This window comes from Anopheles ziemanni, chromosome 3 (assembly GCF_943734765.1).
Source record: "Anopheles ziemanni chromosome 3, idAnoZiCoDA_A2_x.2, whole genome shotgun sequence".
In the NCBI taxonomy this organism is placed as follows: domain Eukaryota; kingdom Metazoa; phylum Arthropoda; class Insecta; order Diptera; family Culicidae; genus Anopheles; species Anopheles ziemanni.
The window spans coordinates 20,641,752-20,659,608 of record NC_080706.1 but is presented as its reverse complement, the minus strand read 5'-3'; the positions used below and the strand labels follow the sequence as shown (position 1 = coordinate 20,659,608).

The window sequence follows — 17,857 nt, the reverse complement described above, 5'->3', positions numbered from 1 at the left end:
CCATCGCCGATTGGCTTCTGAAACACGAAATACCTTCAATTTCACGCCGAGGATTGATGGGTTCGCGCAAGTTAAATGTAACCTGTTTCCCAATGCCTTTCAGCTTAATTTTACTCTACGCGAATTAGCTTCTTCCTCACCAGTTTACTTACGCATTCCGCACAACTTCTTTCGTTTCATTGTGCGTTGTGGTGACCTTTCGTTTTCACTCGGGCATGAAAATGTGACTGGTTTGTGCCGACTTATCGACCGAATGGGTATACGATTACTAGGATTTCTGTTTAAGTCATATACAATTGTTTGATGATAATAAATTACAAATATGAATATCATATCGATAATTATTGTTGCTGCTCTCCGTAGGGCGCGTGCCCCTACCGAGAATGCTACGCGTGTTCCTTTCCCGTGATCTATGAAATCCTTTGATGGGCCAATCCTTCGCCGTCCAGCATTTGACCAACAGTGGCACCCGATAAATGTGACATATTGGTTGGTTAGTTTGTAAGACCGAGGAGCAACGCAAGGAGTTTTATGGTGGATCCTTTCAACGCAAAGCATTCACCGAGAGGTCGGGCCTGAGCGAAAAGTATGCTCAAAAAACGCTTTATCGAGTTGCTAAAAAGAAAACAATTTAACTATTTTGTTCCAAGATATTCAAGTCAAATCATCAAAAACTGGTGTTGTACTTTCAAAGTTACTGTGCGTGCGCAAAACTCTCCTAAATAGAAGAAATTTTGAACTTAACCTTAATGCTTCAAATATCCATACTATCTGGCGCCGTAAACCTTGTGCAACGGTTCCCTATGAGAAGCTTATTTTCTCAACACATCGAAAAGGATTCTTTTATAACGGTGAAGCGCTACTGGAAACTTGTCCTAGCTCTGCTGTGCGTCAATGGAGAAACATTTCCGCTTTCCGCTCTACGTGACGTAGGTGTTGGCAGTTTCACGTTTGCAGTTGTACAACCGACGCTTCAGCTCAGCAAATGTGGGTCGCTTCTCGGGGACGAGATCCCACGCTTGGCGCATCATTTCGTAGATTTCTGGCGGACAGCCCTCGGGTGCCTCCATTTTGTAGCCGCTCCCGACGTGCTTCACTACATCGGCCAGGGGCTGGAGAAAAATAGTAACAAAACGTTATCAATTGAACACTTTCAATACTCGTACACTGCCGAGAGGATTTTATCGGATCGAAAGTTCTTACAATTCTCGGATATGGTACGCGTCCGAATGAATAGATTTCCCATAGCAATATCCCGAAGCTCCACATGTCAGTTTTGTTGGAGAATTTCTATAAAAATAAAAACGGTGTTAAACCAATCCTCCACAACGACCACCACAAGCCAGCCCATTATGTACTTACGCCTTCCTTGAGTGCTTCCGGGGCTGTCCACTTGATCGGAAGCTTGCTGGTGTCACCGGTGTAGCGTTCGTCCCGCGCGAGCCCAAAGTCAGACACTTTGGCAACGCAGTCCTCCGAGATGAGCACATTCCGGGCGGCCAAATCTCGGTGGATGACTTTTTTGGTTTCTAAATACTCCATCCCACAGCATGTATCACTGAGGAGAGAAATGTTGCGTCGTGAAAACATTTGAAACATTTTCTTTTTGTGGTGGCTACTTACTAAGCAAAATTGATCTGATCTTTTCGCGTAATGTGTTGTCGACCACGGGACCGTAGATAATCGACGAGCGACCCTTTGCTCATGTACTCCGTCACCAAGTAGATGTACTTATCGTGAAACACCAACCCAATAAACTTGACGAGATTTTCATGCTCCAGTGTGCTGGAGAATGGGCACATAAAGAAAACAGTAGATCATATAGGATCTCACTACCATAAGAAAATTCACCCCGATTCCGATAACTTACGTCATTACTCCCGCTTCGGCAAGGAACTTATTCGACGCTCGTCCGGCATCCTTTAGCACTTTCACGGCCACCTTTTCGCCCTTCAGTATACCGAGCATTACGTCACCGAACTCGCCCTTGCCGATGTTTTCCTTCAGCTGCAGGTCCTCCATCTTGATCTCCCATCCATTGTCCTGGAAATCTTTCACACAAAACTCCTCCTTCGGCAGGGCGTTCATCAGCTTCGTGCAAAGTCCATCCGAGTCGAGGGTATAGTGCTGTTATTTATATGAAAAAGAAAAGAAAGCTCGATTGATTTAAATACCTTCTCTATGCGAGAAAATCTCCCCCGCCATAGGACTTACCTCCACCAGCTGGCCTAGATTGTCAAAGTACTCGTCGTCGTCGATAGTAAGCTTGTTGTCCACGTACTTGATGCGGTAGTGCTCGACCTTTTCGTTAAAGCAAACGCACAGCGTGTAGTCCCCGGGGAAGTTGGTGGACTCCCGCACCAGAAACAGACCATCGTCTCGTGGTTTCAGCAACGATTCTGCCTCTTCCCGTTTTATTCGTCCATGGAACCAACTGTAAGGGAACGGCAAACGCGTAGATTTAGTTAGTTATCTTTAAAAATTGAAATAGTAAATATCTCTCGCGCACATTCAATGCAAAATGATTTTTTCTCTATCGTCAATAGTTTTTTCAACAATAACCACTACTGGACTTTTTATGAAAATATAACTGGACTTTTTATGAAAGCTATTAACATTTTAAAACTTTTAATCATATTACTTACTGAGAAAAGAAAATGCGAGATTTTGCCAATCCGCGGTGCAAAAAGTGCTGTTATGTCGGAAGGACCTCATTTACTATTTTATTATTTACTAATCTATGATATTTTCTAAATTATACAAATCTAACCGAATCGCAAACATTATACTTACGGCATGGCATTTAGTTTTGCGTTCAACTCTGCCCTCCGGTGTGCGGCCGCTGCAGCCGAGGTGGTCGGTGAGGATAGCCCAACTGGGACGCAGTTCCAACTGGGGTTGCCGGAGCTAGGACCTCCTCCTGCTCCTCCATTGCTGTCGTGACCAACCGATTGGGTGACGGTCGGCAGTCCGATCGGACCATGGAGTGAGTTGGACATATGATGAACCTGCTGCTGCTGAGGAATCGCCGACTGTTGCTGCTGCTGCTGCTGCTGGATGGATTGTGTCGAACCGGTAAGGCCTCCGCCCGGCTGCAGGATGTGTCCCTGCAGCTGGGCACTGTTCATCGAGGCCGACATAAGGTTAGCCGCCGCGGACGCTACCGAAGAGGAGCCGCTGGTGCTGGTGGAGGATGGTCCCGTCGAGTGGTTGCTGGCCGCGAGTCCGGCTGGATTGTGCTGTTGTTGCTGGGCAGCCGCCGACACCGCGGAGGACGATAAAGCTTGCGGTGGTACGACATGCTGCGGCGGTTGATGCTGATTGGGCGATTTTGGTATGTGGTGCACGGGCGGCGGTTGGTGTCCGATCAGTGCGCTCGCCGCCGGGTGTGGCGGTATCGGTGGTTGATGTTGCTGCTGCTGCTGCTGGTGTTGTGCTACTGACTGCGGGGCGACAAGCTGTTGCACCGGATGGTGGATGGAATTGAGACTCGGGTTCACAGTGTGTGGAGGTAATTGCGGTGGCGGCACGACTGCTGACTGCTGACTATGTTGATGCGTTTGCTGCTGCTGCTGCTGCTGCTGGGGAGCTGGTGGTGGGCTTATAAACTGCGGCGGTTGCATGTGATTGCCGGGCCCGCCGCCACCGCCAGCACCTCCGAGGACACCACCGCCGGGTTGGGGGGCGGGTCGCTTGTGCTGGCGTGCCGGGGCCGTCGGCGGCATCTGGTGCGGCATAAACCATGGACAGTCGGTGGCGGAGGCGGCGGCCGAGTTAGCGGCCGCTACGACCGTCGACGAGAAGCCCCGATGGTGGCCGACCACTGCCGTCTGCCCTGTGCCCGGATGCTGCAGATTGATCGCCGCCGTGTGGCTGTTCATTCCGTTCAGCGCCACGCTGCTTCCGGTCGAGTTGCGGCGTGCTAGAAGCGTCTCCTCGTCCTCTGACAGTGGCTGTTTCGGCGGACTTTGATGCTGTTGCTGCTGCTGCTGGTGTGGCGGCTGATCGTACTCCGGTGTGCTGGAGAGTTGTAGATCGAACGATCGCTGCTGCTGAAGCCGATGGTGATACTGAGGCCGCTGCTGATCGCTGCCGTTGGCGGACGGTTTGGTGCTTCTGTCAAACCGTGGAACACCCCTCACATCGACATCTGTTGCGCGGGGGGAAACAAACAAGAACGAAAAATACGCAAATGAGTACTACTCTCCTCTGTCTCTCGGTTCCTTCATAAGTTTTCTTTCTCTTTCCTCCGTTAAAGCCTTCACATGGGTGGGTGTATGCTAAAATCATCATCGCGCGTATTGTGTCATGCGGTGTCACAACGTGTTCAAGTCCCCCTTCCTTCCCTTACCCGCCACTTGACCAAACAAGGGGCTTATCGTTGGCCGATGACGAATCGTTTACATCCTATCCATGTCACCTCGGACGAGTCGCGCGGGTAATAAGGCACCATCATCACACCGTCGATGGCGATGGATGGATCCATCGATACCATTGACGTGGCAGGCCCACGGGAAGGCGACCCGAGGACGACCCTGCCCCACCGTCTGGGGTGGTTTGGGCGAGAGCGGAACACCTTGGAGCGCGGTAGACAAACCCCTACACAACCCCTCCCAAGCCGGAAAAGGGTAAACATTGCTAATATCTCCCCTCCCAGACAACGCGCACGCGTCAAGTGGTTCGCGGCTTCTTGGAGGGTGTACCTGCCAATTCTGTTTGTTGACACTTGGCACTTGGCTCTCGTGCGACTCCACAACCAGCGGTGGTGGTATGACACCACCGTGCGATTGTTTTATTTGCATTTGCGTACCGGTTCTCATGTCTCTCTTGTTTTCTATTCATGGATCATGATCCATTCAATGATTTCTGGTTGATGTAATTTTGGATCCCGTTTTATTACCTTGTTAATAATTTAAAAAAACATGTTGAAATATGAAAAGAAAACCTTCTTTAGTTTAGTCCTAGAAACAAATTAAAGTCATTAAAAAGTTTAAAACGAAATGTAACAACTTCCACATCCTGCTATAGCTTCATTAAATCAAGTTTTTAAAATATGTTCATACCATTACAGATGCACTACAGCTTCTAACTAAATTATGTTGTACTATTAAGTTTACTTCTATTGCAATGATTCTATACTTTAGAGCAACAAAATAGTCGAAGTGTTTTGTAACAAAACGTTCGCTTCAACAGCGTCAGTTCATTTGGCAGGGATTATGCTAACATTGCCCATGTAGAACGTCGTGCTATCGACACAAGATGCCGCACGTTCAAGCTACTTTCTATTCGTCGGTCCTTTATGCATTTCATCTGAGGAAACAGTGGAGCATTAAACGTTAGAATGGGTATGTCTACCAACATGACGTGCAACAGAAGGGTTCCATTTTCATTCGGCATCGTTCGCGGGGTCGTCGCCGTCGTCGTCGATGCACTCCACATCGATGACCAACACAAAACCCGTCGGTAGGCACAGATGACACATTGTCGGAGGAACACAAAAAGGGCCCACTGATGATCGGTTTCAATTTCCGCCAGGCGCGACTCCAATGTAATGTCGAAGGGAGGAGATGATTGCAGGGGGCGTAGGGCCCGTCGTCTCGTCCGAATGGACAAAGTTGGCCCGGCCAGTGTGTTCCCATATGACGCACGGCGGTAACTGTTGGCAGCAGTTGGACACACACACACCCTTTCATTGAACCGTCGAGGCGTATATTATTATTTGCAAGCACTAACCCGACGCGCCGAATAGATGCAACATTGGATGTCATTGACGAGCGTTTCGCGCGAAAAAAAACCTATGGTGGACAATGTTTGATGAAAGACGGTACAAGGGGTACTGGGGATTGCCTGTATGAACTGCAATCAGCTGTCTGTTGTACAGGACCTAAGACCCTCGTTCTTGGAGCAAAGGTTGATTGTTCAAATTTGAATTTTTACTGGAGTGTAGCCAGGATCAAATGGAGCGAAAGTATCATGTGCCTCACATCCTGAATCGAAACCTTCACAAACCAACGACATCTGGAGCATGAGTGTACAATGAAATTTTGCTTTAAATCTACAGAAGGCACAATTCAATAACGGTTGTTCGCTGTCCTAACTAATATCTAAGTCAAATTTGCTTAGAATGGCACTCGAAATTACATTTAATAAAAAGTTTCAAGTGTCTACACATAAGATAAAAGACAAGATATAAGTGGAACTTGTTTTGAAATACAATTTATGTTGGAAACCCTCGTTTCAAACGAGTGTCATTTTTAATTAATTTGAGTCTTGTATTTGTTATGATGCACCTTAACTCTTATCTTTCCACTGTGCCACTCGGGAAAAGTGAATACACCCAACACAGCGAGCAAAGTTAAACAAAAACCACATGTATCGGAAGATAAACATCATCAAAAAAAAAATTGATTAAAACCATCATAAGTTTGTTTGTAGCGAATCAAAACGCGATGGCGCAATTAGTAACGTGTTACGCAAAAGTACCTTGCGGGCGGTAGAGTCCGGCGTCGCTGTCCTCATCGATCATCGGAGGTCGGGCCCGAAGAAAGGTCGCGTCCGTTGTTTGTATCTTTGACCCAACATAAATATAACATCACGGAATTAATTCGCTTTACCCGTGTGTGTCTTCGAGGAAGCGTATCGGCGGTCTTTCGGTTGTGTGGTAATAAATGGCCTTCCATCACGAACGTAACAGACGGGTTCAGGTAGCGAGCCCACGATGACATTAACGAAGACGGGCGTCATTTTTCATGCCGGTCGCGGAATACAAAAAAAAACAGATTTTCCATTGCACGAGCGAAAACTGGGCGAAAATCTGGAATGGAACGTTTTTCCAACCACACCATCGCACTAATGTGATGATAATATAAATGGAAATGTGCCGAATCGTACGGTGGTGCAGAGACCGTACCATCATCATCATCATCATCATCACCGCGCTATTTAGTGCAGCACCATGTCTTCCGCCAGTGTCCTCCCAAGATACCAGCGGATGATCGTCGGATTTTGTTGTATGCTACTCCGTTGGGAACGGATACCTTCAATGTAACTCCAAAAGAAAAACAACACCCAACTCCCACGGTTTAGCCGGATTCGATAGAAGGTGGTGGTGGTGGTGGTGGATAAAGTGATTCATCACTCAACACCTTAAAACTGCCCGCCGAATTACGGTGCTCCGGTCTTTTCACGCCTTCCTCCGGCGTTGGGCCACAACTCCAATTCGAAATTGGCGAAAACTCGCTGAGGCAACGGAAGACTTTACGATCAAGCCTTCCGCGAGTGGTCGTAAGCTAAAGCGCCACACACATTTTTATTAAGTACAACGTAAAACGTAAAGTACGGAAAGGTAAAAAGTAAACACGGTCTGCCAAAATTCGTTGGAGTGTGGGAGTTGGCCGCCGTTGGAGTGGGTCATGCTGACGCGTGGTACGCGTGTTAAATAACCGAAGATTACAACATTATTTTGGCAACACTTTTGGTGTTTAATTTTTTTTTTCTCTCCCTTCTTAATGCGGCAACGTGATACGCCACTTTCATGGTACATTATCAGGTGCATTACGGGGATTGGGGCGGAACGGTGGAAGTGACGGCCATTAAACAAAACTGTGCGCGAGCAGGTAGGGTAGGCCTGTGAAAATGGGCAATTTTTCGAGCGGCAAAGGAAGGAACGGGGAAAAGGTGAAAAATAGGCAAAGATGTAGGTTAAACAGTGAAACTAAATCGCACCCATCGGATTTAAAGCGCAACGGCGGGGCAGAGAAAACAATCGATGGTAGGAAAGAAAAAGGGACCGAAACCAGACAAGAAAAGAAATCCCGCCTTCAATTGCAGAAGGGAAAAGGAACCGCAAATCTCAACAACAGCAAATCCACCGGCCAAAGCTTCGATGATGAAGAGGTTAGGTCACGCAATGCGCACTTTCCGTTGATCGCGAGATTGTTGTACTACCCAATGACCTCACTAAGTGTCCGTCGCCTCTTTCGCCGCTTTCTTGAGTTCGCCGGGGGGAGGTTCACGCGACCCTAAGCCCTGTACAATGTGCAACCACCTGTTTTCGCCACTACCCAACCCGGGTAAATTCCTACCAGCATTTCATTTCAGAGTCCCATTCAGACCTTTCCGACCTGGGAATTGGAGCTTCGTGAGTAAACGTTCCGAGCCATTGTTAAACGGCGTACAGAGGCGAAGAGAGGAAAGATTTCGAGACCATTAAGTTTTTCGTTTTGCGAATAAATATTTATTTATCCATTTTCCTAATCAATTGCTCGTTTTCGTCAATCAAACGCGGCGGTCGTATCGCGGCGAAGAAATAATGCTAATGTGTGCTTGATTGGAAGATTTGGTACCAAGATCGAAAGGGGGTCACAGTTAACGTGTTAAGATTATGAACAATGAAAACAAGACTGATTGCTTCAAGGGTCGGTTTCAGTTGTTTGCAGCCCAGATATATACCAATCGCAACAGTTCCAGAATCGTTGGTAAAAGTATTCTTTGTAAAATGTCCCACCATTCCCACCGCGAATACGACTTCTCAGAATGTGGAATATAGAGCGGTACACCTGCACAACCATATTTACCATTTCTTGGCAAGAGCCTCCAAAGGAGGACAGGTCGTTCAGACCACTGTAGGCAGCGCTAAACTTCAGTGCTGTTTGGAAAGTTTGCTCTCCAACCATGAGGCAGCCGCATAAAGTGAAGAAGACCACGCCAGAGTACTTCGCTGGGTGTGCGTACGCCGTCATGAATATCAATTGTGAGGCATAAGCAGACAAAAGCATCTGACAAACGGTACACTCGGTGGGCGGAATTGATGTCGTTGGGATCCACCGTAATGCCCTTTATGTCCCGTTGTAGGAAAAACATATTACCAACTGTTGAGCGCTTCTCAGCTGACATCATTTCAATCCTAGAAACTATTCAACTAACTTCAATCGTACCCGTTCGAATGGGTGATAGAAGAAGAATCGCAAAAGCTTATTCCCATGAGTAAATAACATTCGTCAGATGGAAAACAAATGCCAAAGTGAAGTGAAACCTTCAATTATGTTTTCTCCTTCCAAAACGCTACTGGACAGCGTATCGTTTACGCATTTGCACTAATTTGGTACTAATTTCCTCCAAGTGCTGCCCCATAATGACAGGTTTGACATACTAATCATCCTGTTTCACGCTAGAGTGGCGAACGATGAACATCTCCACATGTATGGATAGCCAAAGTGGCCTGTTGTTGTGTAAGAGGGGCAATTACTGTCGAAAATACGGATTTTGCTACAAGCCAAGTCGTTTATTGATAGATATTTTAGGATGTCTGATATTAAGTTTGGAAATTTGTGAAATATGAAGAAAAATAAATACAATTGAAATTTCATCAGAAACATTTATTACATCCATTCTAGACACGAAATAATTTCGAGCTCAAATGTTCGGTGAAGAAATAACATTTCCCGAGATAAACAGTATAACAGCGATTTCATGGGAATGGCATATTTTGCATGGAAAAAGAAACGTTACAAAGTTTGAATACCTTGAAGAGACAGACAGTTGCAGAAAAGACGTTCAGTTGGGTTGCAAAGTGAAGGAAAAACAATCTCTAACTGCTGTTGCCCGCTCCATTCGTACAGATATGTCTCTGCTGTTGCATTCGGTGAGCAATAGCTGCATCTTCCGACCGACCGGTGGTTGTTACAATGAACTGCTACGGCTATTAGCCACCTCCACGACACGATTCTGCGATTAGGCCGGCTAGTAAACTCTGCAATTCCCTAAACTGCCCACTGCCAGCGCTCTGGGAAGAGAACGCATCACGCAGTACAGTGGTGTGCATATAATTAAACCCGCCTCCCGTGGTCGGATCCACCCGCAACGGCCGCCCCTGCGGTAAAGTTTGGCCAGAGCGCACGAAAACAACCGGCAACATTGTAGTGTGTTTCAGAGGAAATAAAAGATGTTTCTCTTTTACCCAGACTGGCGTGTACTGGAATCACCGGTGGTCATTATCGTCTGACCTGCGCGGTTCTCCCAGGATGGAGTATCAATAAAAGCCCTGCAACTGCATGCAAAAGGGGCTCGTTTCGTTAAGCAATTGAGAGATCTTGCTGTTTGTACGTGATTCAATTATAGTCGCACGGAGCGTGTAAAATGGCAAATTTCTTGCGCTGTTTTTGAATCGGTTCGGTTTCGCGATCCCTTTCACCCAGGCTTTCTTGGAGGTCACGGATGCAAGCCCTCAACCAATGCTAACGCCGAGACGAGCCGGAGGTGAGAGATATCCGTAGCATCCTCATCCACTTTTGGAGAAGAAACTCAGCCAAAGTACCGAACAGAGTTGCCCCCCCAAAGGGATATTGCTATCCTGATCTGTCCTCGTTTTTTTCCTGACCTGAGGATCGAGAAGAAAAATAATATTTTTTCTCCCAATTCCGGTCGTTTGGAGCGCCCGAGAACCTTCGCACTGGTTCGATTCGGTTGAGGCAAGAAACGAACCGTCGAAGAAACATTCCAACGTGCGTTACCGGTCCCGCTCGGTTGTGATGAAAAAATCAAATTCTCACGCTTGCACCGCTCGCTTTTCCAGCCGTAGGACCAGGGGTCTCCAGGCCGCTGATTGAAACACGTCCGTATCCACCAACCTTGGTATGCCGCGTAAGTAATTGAACTCTCCTCCGCCCTCCGGAACGGGGGATTGGAGGTGGCAGTTGAGGCATTTTTTGAACTGTTTTTTACCTTGCAGGTGGTTGCGTGCAGATCGTGGAATTTGGTCATTAGGGTTCATTTTGCCAGGTATTTCCCTCCCCCCCGAAAAGCCCGGTACCGAAGTAGGTTAGTTCGAACATCTTAGGAACGGGTAAAAGGAGGTAACTTCGTTTAATCTCTCCACAAACTATACATGTTTGCCTTCGCTGCACGAACATTTTAGCGACTCCTGGTCACTCTCTCGGTCTAATGGAGAACCCTCAAGCTTCTGTTTTTGGCCAGAAAGAATAACCCTTATCCGCGTGGTGATCAAACTTCAGATGCCGAAAACCCCGACCCGGGCGTAGCGGCCCTTGAAACATAATTGATTTTTAATTGCAACGCGTTCCACGCATTCGCGATCAAGCGCCAGATCATCATGAGAGACTGGAAGGCTCATTCATCGTGAGTAGGTAGGCACATACACGTACGCACATGGCGCCTCATAAGGCGTGTTTGATATTGCCGCAAAACACCAAACGTTGCGTACAAACTTAAGCTTGCGGTGCGAAAACCATTCTGCGCGGGTTCGGAACGCCAAGAATGGCGTTGGTAAATACCCATACGAAATGTTCGGTTGTGTGTGAAGCGGCCAGAACCACATACCTCCGCGCGCTTTGGGTATGGTAGGCTGCTGTCGACATGGCGGTGGTTTCCAGTTCCGCCACACCTGTCAGGTTTTAAAGCAGCGCTCCGATCGTACCAAAGTATACTAAATCTAATCCAAACTGGTAGGGCAATATTAAGGGCAAGGCGCCGTTTACGTGTGAAACTGAGCTGAAGCGATCTGGTCGATTCCAAAAACCTGTTACCTGACCTCTGCCATTCTGTAATCAGTGCAGAATTGGCTCAAGACATCGCGAATGGTGTGTTGACTGTGAACTGAAACCTTTGCACCAGACGAATGGCTAGAGAACGGCTTTCGGAAGTCTAGAATATCCGCCAAAGGTTGTAATGATGCTCGTGCCTTTGAAAACAGACATCAATCGTGTTGGTTTGAATAAAGCAATTAACCTTCAATCTGTGCCCACACAAAACCATCGGAAATGGGCCAATCTTTTCAAGCTCACCCCAGCCAGTTAAACTTCCGCATCCCATGCTAAGAAAAGAGCGTCGAAATAGATCAGTTTCGATGATGCTGCCCACTTGACCAAAGATCAGAATCGCAACGGAATGCTCCAGCGCGATCTACCCGCCAACCATCTGTACCATTGTCGTCAACAGTTTGGACCGTGTGAAGAACCCTGAGAGATCGGACAGTTTTCTGCTTCGAAGCTAAGTCCGTTTTGGGGCGAACAATCTTCCATTTAATGGCAGTATAATCGAAACAATCTCGTTTCCCTCCGGTGCAATAATCCAACCGTGTTCGCTCGTGACTACATTTAGAGCCCACCATACCGGAAACAACGCGGTGCTGGTGGTGGATATAGCTTTAACGTAACTATCGGCGAACAGTGTCCACTGTTTAAAAGCATATTAATTCTGAGTAGGAAAACCGCGAATTATGACATCTTCCTTATGTCGTTGTTTCGAAGACCGCGAGGGCAGGCAATAAGGAAAAGCACTTGGTGCTATCAATACCGAATGTACCGTTTAGCTCGGTTTATGATAATTTATTACGATGGATAATAAAATGTTTCCGGTTTGGGGAAGACTTTTCGTTTGTGGTAATCAATTAATGTACACTAAAGTTCCTGCATTACCGCCATTTTTCCATCGATATAAAAAGTCTTCGAACAACCAAGATCAAAGAGAGTCTTTAAACAAAGATTGATTGATAACATGTAATTCCTCAAAAAGCATCTTTGGTTTCGCAGCTAAAGACACGAACAAGGGACTCAAAAACTCCGCCAATGGCAAACCGGGTTGTTTCCAAAGGGATCCATAAGTGCCATGGATACAAAATTGCGTACCACAATTCGACGCGCAATTAACTCGCACTTCTTATGCAACCGACACCCAGCTCTCTGTTTTAAGTTAATCGCCCCCGAGACGTAAAGCGAGAGCGGAAGGTGTGGTACGGTTGATACAAGATACGTTACCGGTTCGAAGGTGTTGCTGCTGCTTGAATTATTTTTTAAGCTTGAGCCCCGTCGTTTGCCAAATCGTTGTCGCCCGCCAACCTTTGTCTTCAACATAGGCGAACCAATTATCTTCAAGTCCCCGGCGACACTCGTTCGAGTAGGGTTAGGATGCTCGCTGGGGCTTGATGAAGCTGCAGAGGATGACATACCGAGCGCGTTTGATTTGTGGTTCCATCGTGATCTATAGTATGCTTATTGAATGCTCAAGCGTACTGAAACATTTATAGTTGATGTTTTCGTGTTTGTGAGAGTAAAACGATCAGGTACTGCAGGCCTCCACTAGGCCTCGAACACCAATCAAGTCCTACAAATGATCGACCGAGCATCGATGTTTGCGTCGTAGCCAGACTCTGAAACACTTGCCCAACGACACCACGGTTCATAAACCTTTCTCAAAGCCTTGTAACCTTCACTATGGTGGCAGCAACACGACAAGGGGTGACTGAATCGAAGCGAAGCGAGCCGATCGTCTAGCAGCGAGCTAACGCAACACGGCGTACCACACGACCTGCACCACGGATCAGCGACGGAATTTGGAGTACACTTGCTCGCTCACTTTGTCAACCTGTCAAGGTTCAGCCAGATCAGTTCGGAGCGATGGTGTGCCCTACAGGTGGAAGCGAACAATAAGCGAATAGGTACTGCCCAATACTGTTTCGCGCGAAAGGTTATGCCCTACGCGAGACGACGCGCCAGAGCTATGTTACACCACTTCCGAACCCTCTTGCTCTCACTCGAGCCTTCTGCTGCCACTGCCTGCGCCACATCAACAAAAGCGCGCGTATCGACAACTACCCGACAACAACCTGTGTTGGTGGTTACATTTCATCATGCGAGCAGTTTCAGAGTTCACCGAACACACCGGACAGGTTTTTGGAGCTAAGAGTAACCGGTTTGTTTGTTGCAACTATATGGTGCAGATTTTGAACCCGATCCATCAACCAAGTGGAAAGTGGCGTGTCAAGAGAATGCCAGCGATCGGTGCGCGCTTGTTGTATGCTATCTGGAGTACCTTTTCCACAGCGCAAAAGGTCTCCACGACGCAATGGGGTACGCACGAGTCGACATTTGCGCGTCCGGGTAGGTGACTAATGCAGTCCTCCGGGCAAGTGTTTAGAAGTATCCCTAAGATCCTTCCAAGAATAGTAACATTTTGTACGATAAATACAACGATCACAGTTTTTCAAGTGTCACTTGGCGAGGACCGAATCTGTGGCGATATTAACCTTTTGACTTCATAACTTCACCAACAAAACATATAGTAAAACACAAGCGAAATATGCAAACAAAGATGGCCAACCATCAATCCCACCATCGTTCGTGGACAAAATGTCAATATTGATCACCATTGGGTAAATAAACAAAAATAAACGCGGGCCAAGGTATGACTCAGATAGATATGATGACTTCATATGGTAAAAGCAAACTGCGAGTCAACTGTTTATGATGACCTCAAAAACACGTTCCTTCCAGCCCATCTCTCATATCCGTGCAAATCCACGGACGAGTTGGATGTTATATGTCAGGAGAATGTGCTTGATTTGTATGTGATACCTTGAGATTTAAGAGCTTTGCACTTTTCATACGATACGATACCATCTCTGGGAGGCGATAAATAAAAATACATTGCTGATGCTACCACCGAGTTCAGTCATTTTGCGGATTTCTTTCGTTTAAATCGACGCACATGAGTTCATAGATTTGACCAGTTGGTCTAGGAATGTCGAAGATGCCGGCAAGTTGTTAAACATATTGCGGCCGATTTGCTATGGTTTTACGCAACCGAAAGTGAAATCCAAACTTGCCCACCCCGCCCACCCACTCAGACCTCCGAACAGCAGGCGAAAATAAGTAGACCATGTTGAACTGGAACTTGGCGTGGCGAGTGAAAGTGGTCCAAAGAAGTACCTCAACTCACGCTTATAACCTCCTCCACCAGGCATGTATGCCACAATTTATCAATTTTTCCCGGATGAAAAATCCAACTGCACGAGAAACACTCCGGAGTATGGCCGTTCGTTTCGATTCTCCGAAAATTGGTACTGCCATAACAAAACAATTCGCCTTGCTGTACTGCACACTTGCCACGCTCCTCGCGTGCAATCCTTCCCCACGGAACACGTGGGTGGGCGGCACTTGGGGGTTTATGTGTGTTTTCCGAAGCGCCAATTATCATTACGGCGCCTTATCATTAGCGTTTCTAGGAGTTTTCTGGCCGTCTACCAAAGCGTTTATGTTTACAAACGAGCCATACACAGGCCATTGCAGGGGTGCGTACAACGCGTGTGGAGCATTTTCGTCCGCAGGGACACATTACACTTTGATCCTCAGTCAGCCACCCCCGGACCACGGACGAGTGAAAGCAAACGGTAGGCCGTATGTACATGTAGGGAAGTACAGACAGACGCGAAGCATGTACCACCATTGCCGAATCGCCTGCAAGAAGCCAAGGGTAAACCGCACATGTGTGTCTGTCGTCTCTGCGGAAGGTACTGTTGGCATATTTTTCCGTTTGCCCGTCCAACGTATAATTAGCGAAATTGCTCAATATTGGCTTACAATCACGCTGGGCCATCCAATTGACGATCGATGGAAGACAGTAGTTATGATATCGATCGTGATTGTTTTTCATTCATTCCTTTTTTTTTGCCGTGTTATTGAAATGGAATCGCCCCGAAAGGCAATCAATCAGGAAACATGCCACGAAGAGCAAACGTTATGGGGGCAAACTTGGAAATCAGTTTTGATTACAGGTGTGTAGTGGAAGAGAGACACTACTCGGCGAATTTTTATCTAAATTTGAAAAGGTTGACTAAGAATCAAACAGGCGGGCGAACCCATTTATAATAAGAAAAATTGATACTGTGGCAAAAGGACTTGAGTGTTTATTTATTTCCTTTTAATCGTCGTTGCAATTCGAATGTCTTATACATTTTAAAAAGAAAACAAAACCCACAAAGTTAAGATAATCTTTAAACGAAAAACAGTGCTGCCGCAAATGCGTGAGGTAACGTTAGATAACTCCCTTAAAGCGCACGCACAACCGTTCACCGTACTCCAACAAAATTCACGGATTGGATGGGAAGCCGAAACATTAGTAACATAAATCTAGCCCCAAGCGGCGGCGCATCTTCATCTATAATCGCGGCCGTCATCGTATATTGAGCTGAAGGTGTATTTCCCAACATTAAAAAACAGATTCCATTCCTTTCGATTTTCGACCTTTTCATGTGGCAAAAGGGTCCACACCAACACCGTAACAACCGCCACCAGAACCACCATCACCACCATCCTGCACTTTCGCTAACACGCATTTGCAGCGACTGTCGAACCAACCGAGCTTCGCGAAGTTCCCTCTAACAAAGAAAAATAGCCTCCACCAACTGACCTTTTCCGTAAAGCCGACCTTAACGCAACGTCGAAGACAAATTAAAGACCCACAACAACAACAACAAAAAAAGAGGGAAAAAAGAGTCCACTTAAAGGTAACGAAACAAATTATAACGCTAGCGCTATGGGCCACGGGAAAGAAGAAGTCCCATCTTGGAAGGAGAAAATCCGCTTCAGAAGAAGCGCTCTACTCGCTACACGAGCTTTTAGGTTAATTTATTTTCCCTTTCTAACATAGAACGCACAGTGGTTGCCGTGGCCCTTTGTCAAACGGTCCAGAAATCGATTTTTTTTAACGTTACAGCAACTTTCGCTTTTGTTCAAAACATCGTTTGATCCATCTTAAGATAGGAAGCGTTACAAGTTTCAAGACGGATTTAATGTAATTATTTTTGTTGCTTGCGAATCTTGAAAAACATCAGCTGAATGTTACACCGGTTAGCATTGATTGAAGAGTTGATTTTAAAGATGGCACGATCATGTCGTTCGCTCGGGTCCTACCTAAATCCAGAAACTCTACACACGGCCTCCACACCGTGGTGATGCACTCAAAATCCATCATCTTCGGGCTACAGCCAGTGCTTTATCCCTTAGTGTCCACAATCGGATGTATCACAGCTCACGTTAAAATGGTCACAACACACACACCCGAGCACAAGCTACTAGAAGCCCGTGTGGAGAGATCAACCGTGAAACGCAGTCCAATGAATACTGGCCACGGGGAGATGCATCTAGCATCTCCGAGGCCTAGGTGCCACCGACTTCTGCACTGGCTGGCAACGCTCCAGCCGGGCTTAGCCTTCTAAGCATTCCGAGCGCAGCGGAGGTTTGCTAAACTGGAGCAACCTACAAACACATTGAAACGTGCCCGTCAAATCGGGAAAATCAAGAAAAAGTTGCTCCGCACCGAACACGCCTAGGTGGAAGCTCGGCGGGATGCCAACGGAAGGGCAGACGGTCGGCTAAAGCCAGGCCCAGCCAACACTACCGAATCCATTGGAACCAAGTTTTTCCTACTCCACAGCTGGTCACGTTGGTCCGGAACCTGTTTGGGCGCTTCGGCTAGCGGCTTAGCCCAGGCATCCGGCCAGCACCTGTATTTTCACGGCTGCACCGCGGTTCGGTCGGTCGTCTCATCAAAACAGTTTCACTTGTTGGCCACCTACTCGTACGCTCGCTGCAAAAAATGGAAGAAGGCTCCGCGTCCGCTGGACCTGTTGTCCCCGAGTGATCGATCGTGTCAAGCGAGGGGGGACCGGGGTGAGGCAAAACCGGCTTCCGGGCAGAAACGCGGAATTCAATTCGCTATTAATCACACCGGTCGTGGTACCGGTTGGACATCGCTCCAGGTGGATAGGCAGGCAGTTGCAATAGTTTTACTTTTATTTTTCCAAATTGCGACACGAGCCAGGAATCCACTTGTCTGGGATTTGTAGGCATTTCTTCGGTGCCGGGTAAAGGTCAAAGCCTATTAGTTTCCCTGGGAAATCACGGATTTGATTGTCTCACGTTTGAAGACTATCCGGGCAATCTTCAAACATCATATAGCTAAAACGAAACTTTCGCTTTCGGAGATATATATTTTATGATTACGATTACGGTGATAGTTTGAGAGTAAACTATTCCAACAATAAGGAATCAACAACAAACAA

The 17,857-nt window shown here is 47.0% G+C and overlaps 1 protein-coding gene across 1 annotated transcript in view; it reads right to left on the bottom strand.

Annotated features, from left to right (window-relative positions):
* Positions 1–889: 889 nt before the first annotated feature.
* The window catches only part of LOC131286365 (trithorax group protein osa), a 36,756-nt gene continuing 19,788 nt past the window's right edge, over positions 890–17,857 (bottom strand). Inside the window, exons 2-8 of the mRNA XM_058315312.1 lie at positions 2,794–4,150; positions 2,215–2,434; positions 1,871–2,127; positions 1,624–1,785; positions 1,363–1,558; positions 1,204–1,290; positions 890–1,112 (exon numbers count right to left, since the gene is read on the bottom strand). Coding sequence (XP_058171295.1) covers positions 921–1,112; positions 1,204–1,290; positions 1,363–1,558; positions 1,624–1,785; positions 1,871–2,127; positions 2,215–2,434; positions 2,794–4,150 — 2,471 coding nt within the window. The 3' untranslated portion in view covers positions 890–920. The remainder of the gene's footprint in view (positions 1,113–1,203; positions 1,291–1,362; positions 1,559–1,623; positions 1,786–1,870; positions 2,128–2,214; positions 2,435–2,793; positions 4,151–17,857) is intronic.